General features: G+C 44.1%; 1 protein-coding gene across 1 annotated transcript in view; it reads right to left on the bottom strand.

Annotated features, from left to right (window-relative positions):
- Positions 1–18,865, bottom strand: part of LOC126241377 (chondroitin sulfate N-acetylgalactosaminyltransferase 1-like) — a 380,337-nt gene that overhangs the window by 78,954 nt on the left and 282,518 nt on the right. Inside the window, exons 5-7 of the mRNA XM_049948001.1 lie at positions 16,274–16,599; positions 1,616–1,703; positions 1,355–1,531 (exon numbers count right to left, since the gene is read on the bottom strand). Of these exons, the coding sequence (XP_049803958.1) occupies positions 1,355–1,531; positions 1,616–1,703; positions 16,274–16,599 (591 nt within the window). The remainder of the gene's footprint in view (positions 1–1,354; positions 1,532–1,615; positions 1,704–16,273; positions 16,600–18,865) is intronic.

Raw genomic sequence — 18,865 nt, 5'->3', positions numbered from 1 at the left:
TATGAAAATAGAAATAGAGTACAGTATTACATTCACACACATTAGTAGTCAGAATTAGATATGAGGGATATTACTGTGGAATCAAGTTTTCTGTAAGCTTTGACTTTTGGAAGTGATCAGTGTTCTCTTATTGAAATTTTAATTGAACATTTTCACCTGACATAGGTAGCATTTCCACCAGGAGTTCTGCGGAAGCATGAAGTGAAATGCGTTTTTCGTCCACCGTCTAAAGGTGGGGGCCCTATAACGATCCGTAAGGAAAGGTAAAGGACAATGGAATTTGATGTCCCTTATTCAGCTGTATTAATTTTCATAAATTACAATTTACCATTTCGTATTTTTCTAATAAAACAGTATCAGATTTTTATAAAATAAAAAGTGACATAACTCAAAGAAATAATTAAAAATTACCCGATAACACCTCCTCACATTCAATGAGAACAGAACTGCCTGTCCGTATTACTGTTGTGTATACTACAATTGAATCTACTGGCAAAATTACTTGCTTGAAATTTAGGGAACGCTTATACTAGTTCAGTATAAGTTTTATAAAGTCCTTTAAGTCGATTTTTCTCTAGTAACTGCATCTTTTAGTTCTGTCACTGTTCTTGCTGGGGTGCGATATGGGAAAGACTGCTAAGAAGAAGGGTCAACCTGATTGGAACGTGTTAGAACATCAGCGAATAACTTCCGTGGGTAAAAAATGCTGTTTATTCGCCTGAATTGCCACAACATCTGTACAGTTGGGCCTCGCACTACAGGTTCAGCCAAAGGACCTCTGGCTACTGTACGCGGCCCTGTTGTGTGTGTGTGCGCCAGTGAATGTCGTAGTGATCCGTACAGAACTACAGGCTGTTTTAATGCTGTCCCATGGGCCAAGACAGAGGTGCACCGGCTAGGCGGAGCTAGGCAGCCGTATTGCGAGTGTTTCGCGCATGTCCGAACTGCTCGATCAGCCCTGCTCTCAAGCACTCAGCCAGTGCAGTATGGCCTAGCCTTCTGAGAGCCTATGCCACAGCTGTTTTCCCACCCGTGTGTCCACCCCCGGTAGCTCAGTGGTCAATCCTAAGGGCCCGGGTTGGATTCCCGGCTGGGTCGGAGATTTTCTCCGCTCAGGGACTGGATGTCGTGTTGTCCTAATCATCATTATTTCATCCCCATCGACACGCAGTTCGCCGAAGTGACGTCAGCTCGAAAGACCTGCACCAGGCGAACGGTCTACCCGACGGGAGGCCCTAGCCATACGACACTTCACTTCACATCCCACCCGTGTTTACCTGTGCCCGCGGGTGCCCGACTGCCCGAAGCCGGGCGCTCGGGCTGGAGCGGCCTGTGGTAATCAGCTACTGCCTACCTTCTTCCCCGGCCGGGCGTTCCAGCGGCAGCGGTCGAGGAACCTGGCGCTGAAGACGACGTCGACGTCGCACATGAAGAGCAGCGCGTCGCGGCGGCCGGGGGCGGCTCGCTCGGCGGCCACCCGCAGGCCGCGGCCGCGGGAGAAGGACTCGTTGAGCGCCAGCAGCCGCAGCGGCTCCTCGCCGTGCTGGGGGCGGCGGTGCGGGGGCGGCGGCGGCGCGCCGGTGCCGGCGGAGGCGGAGGCGGAGGGCGAGCGCGCCGCCAGCGACAGCGAGAGCGCGCGGGACATGGCGGCGCGCGCCTCCGACAGGCCCTCCTCGCCGAAGTAGACCACCGTCAGCTGCACCCTGCACACCATACGGGCTACTTCATCTCAAAGTAGCAGAGGCGTACAGTAAGTAAAGCCACACATTTCTTTCTGACAGCAGGCTGGTTTTATTGAGGATATACGAGGTGTGGCTAGAAAAAACCGGACTAGTCCTGGTGAAACAATAAAACGAATGCAATAAGGCTGAAAGTCGCGTGGCCTGTCACGTGACTCTCGCTCCGCCTACTGCTCGAGTTTCATCTGCCTCCTGCACTCAGTCTGCCCGTGGCGTCTGTTTTAAGTAGTTGACGTTTAGTCTATGCGTCGGAAAATGTTGAGTGTACACAAAAAACAGCGTGTTAACATCAAATTTTGTTTCAAACTAGGAAAATCTGTAAGTGAAACGTTTGTAATGTTACAACAAGTGTACGGCGATGATTGTTTATCGCGAACACAAGTGTTTGAGTGGTTTAAACGATTTAAAGATGGCCGCGAAGACACCAGTGATGACACTCGCACTGGCAGACCATTGTCAGCAAAAACTGATGCAAAAATCGGTAAACTTGTTCGACAAGATCGCCGTTTAACAATCAGAGCAGTGTCTGAGTTAACAGGAGTTGACAAGGAAAGTGTTAGGCAGATTCTTCATGAAAGTTTCAACATGAACAAAGTGTGTTCAAAAATGGTTCCAAAGTGTCTCACAATTGAACAGAAGGAACGCCGAAGAATGATTTGTTCTGACATCCTGTAAAACATTGAAAGTGATCCCACCTTCTTACAAAATGTTATTACTTGCGATGAATCGTGGTTTTTTACTTACGATCCCGAAACTAAACGCCAATCGATGCATTGAAAAACTTCTGGTTCTCCACGACAAAAAAAAAAAAAAAAAAAAAAAAAAACCACGAATGTCAAAATCGAAATTCAAGGCAATGATGATTGTTTTTTTTTTGACATCAAAGGGATTGTGCACATTGATTGGGTACCAGAGGGACAAACAGTGAATCAGCATTACTACATTAGCGTCCTGGCTACCCTACGTGAGCGAGTACGGAGAAAACGGAACGATTTGTGGAGAAAAAAGTCATGGATCCTTCACCAAGACAATGCCCCAGCTCACAGTGCGTTGTCAGTGAAGACGTTTTTGGCAAAACACAACATTCCCATCTTAGATCATCCACCCTACTCACCTGATTTGGCCACCTGTGACTTTTTCTTTTCCCTAAAGTCAAGTCAGCTTTGAAAGGAACTAGATTTGAGACTGTTGAAACAGTAAAAGAAAAAGCGACGGAAGTAATGTATGGACTTACCAAAAATGATCTGCAGCATTGCTATGAACAGTGGAAAATTCGTATGGAGCGGTGTCGAGACCGAGGAGGAGAGTACATTGAAGGAGATAACATGAAATTGTAAATAATTGTAAATAAATGTTTTTTCCAGCATCAGTCCGGTTTTTTTTGTAGCCGCACCTCGTATTTCCCCATCCTTTTGGCTATCTCCGTTTAATGTGATGTCTCACGCCATTTTACTTGTAGGGTCTATATGCCAAATGGTACCACTCTACTGGTCGACGTCGGAGCCAACGCATCGCAGCACCAATAGCCTCCCCAACATCCACGTACTGTCTCCCTTGGAGTGCATTCTTCACTGGGCCATACAGATGGAAGTAGGGCGTTGCGAGATTCAAGGTGGATGAGGAAGAACACTCCTACGATGTTTTGTGAGCTCCTGCAGGGTACACAGTCTTTTGTGAGGTCTTGCGTTGTCGTGAAGAAGGAGAAGTTCGTTTGAATTTTTGTGGCGAAGAACGCACTGTTTTCGTTCCTTAATTTCCTGATGGTTGTAAAATACAGTTGATCGTCGCATCATGAGAGAGGGCATCAGACAGAATAACCCCTTCAGAGTCCCAGAAGACGGCCCCCATTACTTTACCGGCTCTGATCTTTTTCTTCGGAGAAGATGTAGCATGGCGCCACTCCATGAACTGCCGTTTTGTTTCCGGTTCTAAATGATCAACCCATCTTTCGTCACCTGTGACAGTGTTCGGCAAAAAATTTTCACGATAAGCCTCGTAATGCTCAAACAGTTCCCCACTGATGGACCTTCGTTGTTTTCTACTCGTCGGGCACATTGAGTGCAGCAACTGGTGGAGGAGTATCTCAGTTCTACTATCAAAAACGTCCAACTGTGGAGCGAGGACACTGATTGCGATATGTTGACCATATCGAATGAGAGTGTCCCCACTTTCCAACACTGCGGCTGTGTGCAGTCGGCCTGCGCGCCTCGCCCAACGACTCACTGTGCTTTTGTTCACTGCCAGGTCACCGTACACATTCTGCAAGCGCCCACGAATTTATGCGATCAGCTGGTTTTCCGCCAGAAGAACAGAAGAAACTCAGTGGCAGCTCTCTGCCTGGAAAGCACCTCTGTAACGATCGCCATTTTGAAGGCTACATACAGCACCGCCAACTGTCGGAACCTCATGAAACTACAGGTGCTCAGGCGAGAATATTCCACTATGTCTCACAACAAATTAAGCATTTTCTCAACCGAAACTGGCCGGCAAAAATATGTGTTGCATTACTTACTGAAAGCCCCGCGTGCGTCGCCATCAGCTGCTGCTTGCACGGTATGTACACAGTATGTACACGGTATGTACACAGTATGTACACAGGTCGGTTCAGGCAAGGCGTCAACTGCACCTCCACCATTGCGACAGCTCCACCGCACACAATTCACATTGAAGACTACTGGACTGTATCCCTCCGAAGTATACAACTTTTATTCGAAACGTACAAAGTGGGCAACCTACATTCTCGGTTTATTTGTCACATCATCTCGAAGGTTAAAATCTCGAACTGTCCACAGAATCTTCCATCATCTTCGTCAGAAGTAACAGGCTATCATTTCTGCTGCTGTGATGACCATTTATAACCTGTAGTTGGCTTGTGATTGATCGCCGAACGTTATCATTATATCGTTTTGCCATACACTTGTGTCCATTTCCGCACAGGTGGTTTCAGCGATCTTGTAGGAACATAAACAGTTCAGCGCACTTCTCCGTGTGTTCCAGCGTTGGGATTTGGATCCCACCCACTGCGAAGCTAATAGGTGCTATCCCGGTTAAAGAAAGCACGACATACGCTGTACTAACTGTATCTAATGCAGATTGTCCATCTACTTGCCATCTGTTTTTACCCGTAACTCTGCCACCTCTTCAGTGGGAGTGGATTAATGCTAGCAGGGCAACCCTTCAAAGAGCTAATATTAGCACTACAGCTCCAAAGCTAACGAGGAATTGATCGCCTGGTATTGAAGCAAAGACCGGCGTCATCTCACGGAGCGCCACGGACTGTCATCAACGTCTCGTTCAAGAAGGAACTATTTCGGTCGTGAATGGAGGATTGAATTTCACCCCTATGCCTCACACGTTGCGTATTATGAGGCTTATTAGTGGACTGGGATAGGCGTTACGGAATCTCTCACAGGATGTCAGCCACAAGTCGCTTTTTAGCCACACCCATGCGTCCTAAATCAAAAATCAGCAGAACAGGGCGGGAGAGACTTTGGGTTTTCCGGAAGGATGAAAATCTATTTGTATTTTCGTCTGACAAGGGATATTTTACGTGCATTCTTAATGCTAGGCAGTGTCTTAAAGCATCGTACTTGTTGCAGGACAAAACGCACACAATTAATAAGCGTGACGAAACTCTTTCATGTAAGAGAACAGTGGAGCTGCTGAAATCTAACTGATGTCGTCGAGAAGAACCACAGCGATCCAGCTTATAGACCGTCCAGGCAGTACAGTTTGCCTAAATTTCATAAAGGAGGCGTTTCACTGCCACGCACCGTTAGTACTACTGGTTCCCTCATCTACAGAACAGCCAGGTACCTTACCTCCTTAAGGACTCCCACAGCTGGGCGCTGCGACCATCAAATTAAAAATTCTCAGATCTTCACTGACATTATCAAGCAAATCAGAACCGGGCCAAACGATATTTTAGTCGGGTTGACGGTGGTCCTTCTATTTACAAAAATTCCTGTGGAGGACACATTTAAACTGTTGACAAACCACTTCCCTAAAACCGTAAGGTTGTTCGGTCATGCTTTCATGACCACCTGTCGACAGGATGGACATGGCTTCTCCAATTCCTCCAAGCGTTACCAACTCCTTTACACGGTACTACGAGGGAAGCTCATGAAACTTGGCTTCATTTCGCCAGTTTTAATTTTATCGATATGTTGACAACATTTCTATGTTATGGCCGGAAGACGTCGATGCTCTGCCATGTATCCGAACATTCAGTTTACTATGGAAACAGAGAGGGAAGGAAAGCTGTCAATTTTAGATGTTCTGGTTGAACGAAAATCGGACAGGTGGCTCGTCCACTTTGCAAACCAAGGCACACTGATTTATTTCTCAGTGCACAAAATTTGCATCACCCTGTCCAGAAGAGTGCTGATTTAAATACATTAATATACAGAGCTAAAACTGTCTGAGACAGGTACCACTTGGACTCAGTTTTCTTGAGTTACCAGCCTTCTGACTGATGCGACCCGCCATCAACTCATCTCCTGCGCTACGCTCTTCATGTCAGAGTAATACTTGCAACTTATGTCCTCAATTATTTGCCGAATGTATTCCGATCTCTATCTTCCTCTGCAGTTTTTACTATCTAAAGGCTCCCTGCAGTACTATGGAAGTTATTCACTGGTATCTTAACACATGTCCTATCATCCTGGCCCTTCTCGTCAATGTCATCCATACGTTCCTTTCCTCGCCAATTCTGTGGAGAGCTACCTCAGTTCTTGTCCTATCAGTCCATCTGATTTTCAACTTTCTTCTGTGGCAACAACCCACAAACACTTCAGTTTTCTTCTGTTGCCGTTTTCCCACTGTCCATGCTTCACCAACATACAATGCTGTGCTCCAGATTTCTCAAAAGTCTCTTCCTCAAATTGAGACCTATGTTTGATACCAGTAGACTTCTCTTGCCCTTTATGCCTATGCTAATCTGTTTCTTATGCCCATCTTGCTTCGTCCATTATGACTTATTTTGCTGTCAAGATAACAGAATTCCAAAACGTCACCTACAACAGAGTTCCATAACGTCACCTAATTCGTGACTGCCAATTTCGATATTAAGATTCTCGCTATTCTCATTTCTGCTGCTTCTCATTATTTTAGTTTTTTTTCCGGATCACTCTCAATACACATTCTGTACTCGTTAGACTGTTTACTTCATTAAACAAACCCTGTAATTATTCTTCACTATCACTGAGGACAACAATATCATCAGCTAATTTTATTTATCACTGATATCTTTTCACCAAGAATTTTAGTCTCATTCTTGAACCTGTCTTCTATTTTCATCATTGCTTCTTCTGTGTATAACCTGAAGAGTAGGGGTGAAAGACTGTATCCCTGTCTTACACCTTTCTAATCCGAGCATTTCTTTATGGGCCTTTCAATATTATTGCTCCCTCTTGGTTCTTTTACAGACTGTATATTTGCGATTGCAGTCTTTCTCGGCGAAGTGAGACCTACCACTTCGCCAGAAGATGATGGGCACGAAACTCATTGAAACGTTGCAACAAGACGACGTCATAATTCGGCTGTTAACCCGAGAAGAGTTCATCAGACTGTATATTACCCATATTTGCCCCTAGCTTACTCTTATTTTTTCCAGAATTGCTAGAAGTCTTTTGCACCATTTTACATTGTCGAACGCTTCTTCTAGGTCTACATGTCCAATGAACGCGTCTTTGTGTTTCTTCAGTCTTGCTACCTCTATCAAGCCTAATGTCAGAACTACCTCTCTTGCGCATTTAGCTTTCATAAACTCAAACTGTTTCACCTGGAAGATCCTCAATCTTTTCCATTCTTAGGTATATCATCCTTGTCAGCAACTTGGATGCATGAGCTGTTAAGGTGATTGTACGGTAGTTCTCGCACTGATTAGTCCTTGCTGTCTCCGGAATTGTGTGGACGATACTTTTCCGAAAGTCTCATGGTACGTCGCCTGTCTCAAAGATTCTACACGGCAAATTGAGTAGTCATTTGCTTGCCAATTCCCCCAATGATTTTAGAGATTCCGATGGAATCTCATATATGTCATCTGCATTATTTTATATCAATTCTTCCAGAGCTATTTTAAATTCGTTCTGTTATACTGTATCCCCTACGTCTTCCTTATCGATTCCAATTTCTTCTCCCGTGACAGGAAATATATCCTCCCCCCTCATAGGGGTATTGAATGCACTCTTTTCAGCTATCTTCTCTATCCTACGTCCTAAACAATGGAATTCACATTGCACTCTTAATGTTAGCACACTTGCTTTTTATTTCACGGAAGGTTGTTTTGTCTTTACTGTCTGCTGAGACAATCCTCCATACGATCACTGCTTTTTCGATTTCTTCACGTATTTCCTGCATCCATTTCGCCTTGTCTGTGCTGCACTTCCTGTTTATTTCATTCCCTAAAGAATTTAAGAGAAGTAGAAACCTAGCTGAGAAAAAAAGCTGAATGAAGCAAAAATCAAAGTCAGGAGAGCAATGAGAGAAGCATTCAGTGAATTCGAAAGTAAATTTAGTCGACCTATCTGACTAAAAGCCCTGAGAGAGTCTGGTGTTATGTAAAATCAGTTAACGGTTCGAAATCATCTATCCAGTCACCGCGTTACCATAATGCTATCGAAACGGGAAATGACACAGAGAAGGCCAAAATACTGAATTCCTTCTTCCGAATTGGGTAATACGGTCCCCACAATATTAACCTTAGTAGCTGGAGCAACCGGGGGGGGGGGGGGGGGGGGGGTTAAGTAGCGACTAGGAAAAAGCGCAGGTCATTCCCGTTTCCAAGAAGGATCGTGGGAGAGATGCAGATAATTATAGGCCTATATCGTTGACGTCAACCTGTTGCAGATTTATGGAACATGTTTTCTGCTTATGCATAGTGATGTTTTTGAAGAAAGAAAATCTCTTTTGATGTTTTTGAAGAAAGAAAATCTCTTCTATAAAAATCGACATGAATTCTGCAAACAGAGATCTTGTGAAATTTCAACTGGTTCTTTTCCTTCACGAGATCTATAGCGCTGTAAACATTTGCACTCAGGTTGATGCCGTGTTCTTCGACTTCAGGAAGACTTTTGACCATATTCCGCACTGATGCTTGGTGAAAAAAAGAAAAAAAAGGTTACCTAATATTGGACCAGATTTTCGACTGGATTCAAGACTTTCTCGCAGACAGAGATCAACACTTCGCTCTTAACGGAACAAAATCGACAGATGTGAAGGTAATTTCGGGACTACCCCACGGAAGTATGATAGGACCATTAATATTTACAGTGTATATAAATGATCTCGGGGAATACGTCGGAACATGTTTAATGCAGTTCACCGATTATGTGGTTGTGTATAAGAAGGTAGGAGCGCCAGAATATAGCAACAATTTGCAGAAGAACCTACGGATGAGTAATGAGTGGCGCAGGGAGTGGCAGCTGATCCTGAACGTAAGTAAATGTAACATATTGCGCATACATGGGAAAAGAAACCTACTATCGTGCAACTACGTAACTGATGAACAATTGCTGTACAATTAGGTTAATGATGAAAAATTGATGTAAACAGTAACCACTGTCAAATATCTGTGAGTGACTAACCGGAGCGACCAAGTCCTTGGAAAATCAGGTTCATAGGAAGCATCTCAAGGAAATTGATAGATCTAGTAAAGAAGTGGTCTACAAGGTGGTTGTGCGACCTATTCTTGAGAATTGTTTATCAATTTGAGACTGATGGAAGATCCAACTTCAGTGTACTCTTCTTACCATATTGGTTACTCCGGAAAATTCTCTTAAACATCAGTCAACTCTTCAGCATTACTAAGGTGTGATCTGTCTACATCTGCTTTTGGATACGCCTTATGTTCCAATCTCGGTCTGACCATGATGTGGTACAGCTGGAATCTTTCAGTATCTCCAGGTCTTTTCCTAGTATATATCTTCCATTGTGATTCTTGAAAAGATTATTCGCTATTACCATCTGACATTTATTAAACTCAGTCTTTCTCCTCTCTCATTCCTACTGTCTCCAGTAACCCTTTCTTCTATTCCTTCCCCTATAATCCCGTTCCAAACCATCATTGTTATTAGATTTTCATCTCCATGTACATAACGAATCACCTGTTCAACAACAGCATATAATCTCTTCATCTTTTGCTTGCGACATTGGTATGTATACCTGAACTACCGTTGTCAGCGTTGGCTTGCTGTCGAATATAATGAGATCAACTGTTCTCAGTAGCTCACTCTCTGTCCTACTTACCTATTCATAACGAATCCTACTCCAGTAATATAATTTTCCGATGCTGTTGAAATCACTATGTCCGGCTGACCATAAATCCTTGTCTTCTTTCCATTTCACTTTAGTGACCCTCACTATACCTGGATTGAGCCTTTGCAGTTCCCTTTCCAGATTTTCTAGCTTTATTGCTACGTACAAGCTTCTGACATTCCACTCCCCGACTCGTGGAACGTTATCCTTTCGCTGGTTATTCACTCTTTTTCTCATAGTCAGCTCCCCCTTGGCAGTCCCTTCCCGGACATGCGAACGGGGGACTATTCCAGAGTCTTTTGACAATGGAGAGATCATCATGACACTTTTTCGATTACAGGCCACATGTCCTGTGGATACACATTATGTGTCTTTAATGCAGCGATTTCCATTCCCTTCTGCGTTCTCATGCCATTGATCATTGCTGATTCTTCCGCCTTTAGGGGAAGTTTCCCACCCCAACAGCAAGAGAGTCCCATGAACCTCCCCCTGTGACCCCTTTGACAAGGCCATTGGCAGAACGAGGACGACTTCTTATGCCATAAGCCTTCGGCCGCCATTACTGATTATTTTTATTCTAACTTTGAGTTGTGGCGAGGTTTCAATCCGGGAAGCAGGACGTTTTGATAACTAGTCACAGACGGTACCCATAAACCTCCGAGATTTACATCCGAAATAAGTGTCTCGAAAGAATGGCTTTACGTTACAGTGACAAACTTATTGCTCTCCAAGAAACAAAAACGCGATAATGTTGAACAATCACGTGACGATGCACCATTGTGTTTCTTCCATTCTGCTGGACTACATGTAGCAATACAGAAAGGGTCTCGAGAATAATATGAGTAACTCCTGTTTTATGACCATCTAAGGAAGGAATGCGTGAGCTCTCGTCAACCTCGGTTCCAGGGTCTCTGTAATAATTTATTGGCATCACGTCCCTGGGATTTATAAGATGCCTTGCGAGTCAGGAAGCAACGACACTTACATCGTTCAGTCTGCCTGTATTGTAACCCGTCGCTATGCAGGAAACCACAGGGACATTAAAAAAATAAGAATTTGAGAAATCAGCAGTTACTGAGCACGGCGTCACAAATAAAAACAGAATAATATTTGGTGAAGCTGAAATCATGTCTGATGTTTCTACGCACTGGGCTTCTGTTATTAAATAAGCAGCTGAAATTATAATGTCCGAGAACAACTTCAATCGTGATAGAGCCTATAATCTTAGTAATGCCTGAAAGCGAGCTCTCGATGCTGAGAAGATACGGACAAATGTGCTAAATTGTTTACGTTCCAATGAGAACAATGGCACCACCAACCCAGATATGAAAGCAGTCTCTGACAACATGAACTGATCACGCACGCCGACCAATCACAAGCCATCTGTGGGCTATAAAGGGTCACCACAACAGCAAAGACGACACTCAGTTGTTCAGGGCATGGAGGATTTCGTCGAAAGCTCATTTTACCCAGATTTGGGGTGACAAGTAAAGTGAGCATATTTTTTACAAAGATGTCACAAAAAAGCTGTGTCATATTTTCAAAGCAATGATGACAATTTCAAGACGCATGACTGCTTTCGTTTTGTCAATTCACATATCCGGGTAGGCTGAACCAAGCTTCCCTTAAGGAAATGAGAACCTGAGGATCCAAATGTCTCCCGATACATATTTATTTTCAAATTACTTGTGTGCCTTTTCATTCATGATGGTATGCCTGCTTTTATAGCTAAATAACTGTTTCGGATAACGTAGACTGTTTTTGTATTTGTGTTATATTTCTGTCTGTTCCAGGTCATTTCGATTTTATTTCCTTACTTTTATACATTTAAAAGAACTTTGTCGCTCCTCTCTTCATAGGTCCTATTTCTAATGAACATATCTCGTTCGTGAGAGTAAACTGTGGTACACTAATTTCTGTTTTACATAATTTTTGAAGAATGAGTCTTGCAATTCAGATGTCATGTTTTATCCGTTTTACATTTGGGAACACTAATTCCTCACCAAACTGGGTAGGTTATGTCTCTTTATTTAAGTACTGAGATAAAATTTTTTGTCTGAAATATCGCCACTGTAAGATCTTGTCAGTTATAGCAATTTCCTGTTTGCTGACTCTTTTCAGATCTGAAGGGGGTACATTTTTTCAACAGAAGCTAGTTGTTATTTAGTTACGACCTAGATAGTTAAAAGCTTTAAAATAGATTTAAAAATTTATATATAAAATTACACTTTGACATCACTTCTCTCGATCCTGACGATGACACGTAGTAATTTTAGAAACACGTCTGTCATATGGTAATGACACACTTTATAATGCAATATTATTCATTTTATTGGCTGACGTACTTAATGCTCTTTTAACTTTTATTTAATAAATGTCAACATACATTAATATTTAGTTATTAGCCCGTAGGAGGATTATCTTTTGTAGACAGGACCCTCCTCACTTACATTCAAGACTGATGTGATTTTCGTAGTAGCGGACATCTGTAGTATGGAATGACATCTTTTTGTTTTACTTTATATTAGTATTGACGTATTATGTGTAACTCCTCTTTCAAATTTTAAACTTGTCTCGTAGATGTTAAAACGACCTGTGAAGTTCGAAACACATAATTTAGTATTTCAGGCGACATAACACTGCAGGGGTTATATGGCAGACGGAGCAGTAGCGTGAGCCTTAATTGTACCTCACAACATCTAGTGGTTTCATGTTTCCCCTCACTAAAAGCAGTTGTAAGAGGAGGAGGAATGCTGCAGGTTTTGTCATTGCTCTCAGTTCTGTAAGGTGGGGACGAACGTCGACACTACTGGGGGTTTTGAATTTAGTGCTGGCTTGTGGAAGAATTTGTGATGGATTTGTCTAAGGCAGGTATCACACATCTCTGTCAAGGATTTATGGCAGCTTTGTAGAGGGAAGAAATGTGAATGTAACAAATGAGAGTATAATAGTGATAAACTATAGAGATGAGCGAAAACGTTACAACGACCGGCACAGTAGCAGATTGGTCCACCTGTGGAATGTAATGGAGCAGAGATTCTGCATGGAAGTGGGCAAGTCCTTGGTAGGTTTCTGGAGGTAAGTGTCGACAGACCCGTACCCACAGGTAGCGGAACTCCAGTAAATTATGGGCCGTCTGTTTGCTGTTTGTGGGCTCGGAGCCGGCGTCCTGTAGCGTCGCAGACGTGTTCCATCATGTTCAAATTAGGTGAATGTAATGTCCAAGATATCAACGAGAGTTCACTATTATACTCTCTGACAATTTTATCGCTATTGTGGCCTTGTGACACTGACATTTATCCTGATGTAAGATGCCATTTCCGTCGTGGAAGGTATCAAGAAAGAAGGTAGGTAAGTGGTCCGTAATAACGCTCACGTTGTTCACAAATGTCATGGTGCCACTGATTACTAACACAGGTCCCAATGAAAACCACGTGAATGGCTAGCGTCTGTGGTGCGAGGCAAGTTCTGAACAGACTCTGCCCTGTGAGCTGGCATATCCCAAGAAGACGATCAACCTTATGTAACAGGAAACGTGGTTCATCCAACCAGACGACGCATTTACAGGGCTATTCAAAAAGAAGGAACGGATTTCAAACATTTATTTCTTCCAAAAAACAAAATATACAAAGACAAGAATGAAATTTTCAGTCTACAGCGGAGTGTGCGCTGATATGAAACTTCCTGGCAGATTAAAACTGTGTGCCGGACCGCGACTCGAACTCGGGACCTTTGCCTTTCGCGGGCAAGTGCTCTACCAACTGAGCTACCCAGGCACGACTCACGACCCGTCCTCAGAGCCACAGGAGACGAGGTACTGGTGGAATTAAAGCTGTGAGGACGGGGCATGAGTCGTGCTTGGGTAGGTCAGTCGGTAGAGCACTTGCCCGCGAAAGGCAAAGGTCCCGAGTTCGAGTCTCGGTCCGGCACACAGTTTTAATCTGCCAGGAAGTTTCATAGAAAGACAAATTCAACGTTACTGGAAAGGGAAAAGTTGAAATTTTTATACACTCAATGTGAGCACCATGTGTTACACGACAAAGATCAAAACGGTGGCTGATTCCCTGCCACACACGAAGCAGCTGGTCTCGTTCAGGTAACGTTGGACTTACTTAGAGAAGATGAACTTCATCGCCGTTGGCCTCCCAGAACTCCGGAACTCACACCTTCTTACTTTTATCTGTGGGGTTACGTAAAAGACCGCCTTCTTATCCCCCCCCCCCCCCCCCATGTCTGACACTCTTGAAAGTCTGTAACATCGCATTGTTGAAGTTGTGAATTTGATACCGAGAGACCAGCTACTTTGTGCATGGCAGGAAATGAGCCTCCGTTTTGATATTTGTCCTGACGAATCATTCTAGGGTTATCAGCCGAGTGGTGGAGTCGTATTGTCGCAACGTTTCAATGAGTTTCGTAGCCCCCCCCAGAAGATGATGGGTACGAGTCTCATTGAAACGTTGCGACAAGACGACGCCGCCATTCGGCTGATAACCTGAGAAGAATTCGTCTGCGGAAAACTCCGAGAGAGACTGCAATAGCAGATATTTGTCGTGTAACACATGGTGGTCACACTGAACGCATAAAAATTTGAACCTTCTTTCCAGGAGCGTTGGAATTTTGTTTGTATCTTTTGTAGTTTCGAAGTAATATATGTTTGAAATATGTTCCTTCTTCCTCAAGAAGCCCGTACATTGATCCACGGTCTTATTTTGGTGATCCAGTGCCAACTGCAATCGAAACTGACGATGTAATTGTGTCAACATGGGAAAATGCAGTGGTCGTCTGGTGCAGAGCCCCACATTCAACAATGTGCAGTGAACAGTGTCCCCGTAGCGGAGCTGTTCTCTCCTGTCAGATCTGCCAAAGATCACTGCAGAGCAGGCAAGCCTCATGCCTCCACGTTCTGCGATAACGCGTGACGCCCAACATCTAGTTACGTGTGGTTTCACTTCAACCAGTTTTGTTAGGTGCACGCGACAGTAGCGCGATGGTTGTTGCCAGGCGCTTTCTTGAAGTGGCTTGCGTCAGCGCGGTTCCTCATTTACCTCCCGTCTTATCGGTAGAACGATTCTCCATTCGTTTCTGCCCCGCTTATGCGCTTTCGATACGTTATCGCAATGTGATCAGGTGGCACTGAATCTTGCGGTGGGCTGTGGTCATAATGTTTTGGCTCTACATCTACATGATTACTCTGAAATTCACATTTAAGTGCTTGGTAGAGGGTTCATCGAACCACAATCATACTATCTCTCTACCATTCCACTCCCGAACAGCGCGCGGGAAAAACGAACACCTAAACCTTTCTGTTCGAGCTCTGATTTCTCTTATTGTATTTTGATGATCATTCCTACCTATTTAGGTTGGGCTCAACAAAATATTTTCGCATTCGGAAGAGAAAGTTGGTGACTGAAATTTCGTAAATAGATCTCGCCGCGACGGAAAACGTCTTTGCTTTAATGACTTCCATCCCAACTCGCGTATCATATCTGCCACACTCTCTCCCCTATTACGTGATAATACAAAACGAGCTGCCCTTTTTTGCACACTTTCGATGTCCTCCGTCAATCCCACCTGCTAAGGATCCCACACAGCGCAGCAATATTCTAACAGAGTGTAGTGTAAGCTGTCTCTTTAGTGAACTTGTTGCATCTTCTAAGTGTCCTGCCAATGAAACGAAACCTTTGGCTCCCCTTCCCCACAATATTATCTATGTGGTCTTTTCAACTGAAGTTGTTCGTAATTTTTACACCCAGGTACTTAGTTGAATTGACAGGCTTGAGAATTGTACTATTTATCGAGTAATCGAATTCCAACGGATTTCCTTTGGAATTCATGTGGATCACCTCACACTTTTCGTTATTTAGCGTCAACTGCCACCTGCCACACCATACAGCAATCTTTTCTAAATCGCTTTGCAACTGATACTGGTCATCGGATGGCCGTACTAGACGGTAAATTACATCTGCGAACAACCTAAGAGAACTGCTCAGATTGTCACCAGGTCATTTATGTAGATCAGGAACAGCAGAGGTCCCAGGACGCTTCCCTGGGGAACACCTGATATCACCTCAGTTTTACTCGATAATTTGCCGTCTATTACTACGAACTGCGACCTTCCTGACAGGAAATCACGAATCCAGTCGCACAACTGAGAAGATACCCAATAGGCCCGCAGCTTGATTAGAAGTCGCTTGTGAGCAACGGTGTCAAAAGCTTTCCGGAAATATACACGCCCGTACGCTTTTCACAGCGGAGTGAGGAGGTCGGCGGCGGGTTACCTGCGGTCGTTGCGGAGCGCGATGCGGACGAACTTGTCGATGAAGGCGCGGAAGGCGGCGGTGCGTCCGGCCAGCGGCAGCAGCACGTGCACCACCGGCTTGTCGCGGCCCGCCGCCGGCACCGGCTCCACGGCGAGCGCCTGCAGGGGCGCGAACGGCCGCGCCAGCGACACGCGCGCCGCGCCCGGCCGCCCCGCGCGGAAGTACAGCTCGTACTGCGTGCCAGTGGTCGGCTCGGTGCGGTACAAGCCCTCCGAGAAGTCCTCCAGCGAGTAGCGCCGGCCGCCGCCGCCGCCCGAGCTGCTGCTGTTGAGCGTCTCCAGCGCCTGCGGGGTAGACAGCCCAAACGACACTACAGCGCCGCGGGAAGCCGGCTTCAAGGCGCGCACCTTTGTCACTAAATAGGCTGGCTCAGTTGTTTGCATACATTCGATAGAATGGGTCTGCGGCAGGAGCATATCGAGTCTGTGTGACAAGGTTACTAGTATCCATTGCTGAACGCTTTTATGAGTATCTACATTTTCCGTTATTTGATCGTTATTGATTCACAAACGAGCAATTCTGTTATCAGTCATTTGCACACAGAATTTGGCAAGCTGCAAAGGTTCAAAATGGTTGAAATGGCTCTGTGCACTATGGGACTTAACATATGAGGTCATCAGTCCCCTAGAACTTAGAACTACTCAAACCTAACTATCCTAAGGACATCACACACATCCATGCCCGAGGCAGGATTCGAACCTGCGACCGTAGCAGCAGCGCGGTTCCGGACTGAAGCGCCTAGAACCGCTCAGTCACAGCAGCCGGCAACTTCAAGGGGATTATGTCAACTCGCTCTCTTTGATTTTCTCCGCACTTACACGATTTAAAGCTCTTTGCGTGGATATCATTTCCCAAATCAGCACGACTCAGTTAAGTGCGTTTTCCTTTGAAGACTGTAATATTTTTCAGGACTCATCATCATCATTTAAGACTGATCATGCCTTTTAGCGTTCAATCTGGAGCATAGTCCCCCTTATAAAATTCCTCCATGCTCCCCTATTCAGTGCTAACATTGGTGCCTCTTCTGATGTTAAGCCTATTACTTCAAAACCATTCTTAACCGAATCCAGGTACCTTCTCTTTGGTCTGCCCCCACTCCTCCTACCCTCTACTGCTGAACCCATGAGTCTCTTGGGTAACCTTGCTTCTTCCATGCGTGTAACATGACCCCACCATCTAAGCCTGTTCGCCCTGACTGCTACATCTATAGAGTTCGTTCCCAGTTGTTCTTTGATTTCCTCATTGTGGACACCCTCCTGCCATTGTTCCCATCTACTAGTACCTGCAATCATCCTAGCTACTTTCATATCCGTAACCTCAACCTTATTGATAAGTTAACCTGAATCCACCCAGCTTTCGCTCCCATATAACAGAGTTGGTCGAAGGATTGAACGGCGCACAGATGACTTAGTCTTGGTACTGACTTCCTTCTTGCAGAAGAGAGTAGATCGTAGCTGAGCGCTCACTGCATTAGCTTTGCTACACCTCGCTTCCAGTTCTTTCACTATGTTGCCATCCTGTGAGAACATGCATCCTACGTACTTGAAACCGTCCACCTGTTCTAACTTTGTTCCTCCTATTTGGCACTCAATCCGTTTATATCTCTTTCCCACTGACATTACTTTCGTCTTAGAGATGCTAATTTTCATACAGTATCCTTACATTTCTGATCTAGCTCTGAAATGTTACTTTGCAAACTTTCAATCGAATCTGCCATCATAACTAAGTCATCCGCATATACGAGACTGCTTATTTTCTGTTCAAATATCTTAATCTCACCCAGCCAGTCTATTGTTTTCAACATATGATCCATAAATAATATGAACAACAGTGGAGACAGGTTGCAGCCTTGTCTTACCCCTGAAACTACTCTGAACCATGAACTCAATTTACCGTCAACTCTAACTGCTGCCTGACTATCTATGTAAAGACCTTTAATTGCTTGCAAAAGTTTGCCTCCTATTCCATAATCTCGTAGAACAGACAATAACTTCCTCCTAGGGACCCGGTGATATGCCTTTTCTAGATCTATAAAGCATAGATACAATTCCCTGTTCCACTCTTAACACTTCTCCATTATTTGCCGTAAGCTAAAGATCTGGTCCTGACAACCTCTAAGAGGCCTAAATCCACACTGATTTTCATCCAATTTGTCCTCAACTAATACTCGCACTTTCAGGACTGTTGCATACAAAACATTTTAATTCTTTAACATTGTCGCCAGTAGCCGAATGAGTATCGTGATAGTTTTGTAATTGTGATGTCACTGCTTGGAATCTCCCTAGCAGTTCTTTTTACCTTTATTTAAATTCCATATCTATCTACAAATGAATTGTTAATTGACTACCACTGAATCATATTTTTAATAAATAATCTTTAATGTTTAATTGCTAATCGCACGAAAATTCTTATATTTACAACAAATTAAAATTTGGTTTAAATATGTGAAACATCAAAAAGATAAAAAAACATTTTTAATCCATATAGACTGAACAGAATTATCGATGTATATAATTCATTATTATCGATGTATATAATTCTTTTTTTCGC

Source organism: Schistocerca nitens, chromosome 1, assembly GCF_023898315.1.
Source record: "Schistocerca nitens isolate TAMUIC-IGC-003100 chromosome 1, iqSchNite1.1, whole genome shotgun sequence".
Taxonomy (NCBI): Eukaryota; Metazoa; Arthropoda; class Insecta; order Orthoptera; family Acrididae; genus Schistocerca; species Schistocerca nitens.
The sequence above is the reverse complement of the archived record's forward strand: the minus strand, read 5'-3'. Positions and strand labels throughout refer to the sequence as shown.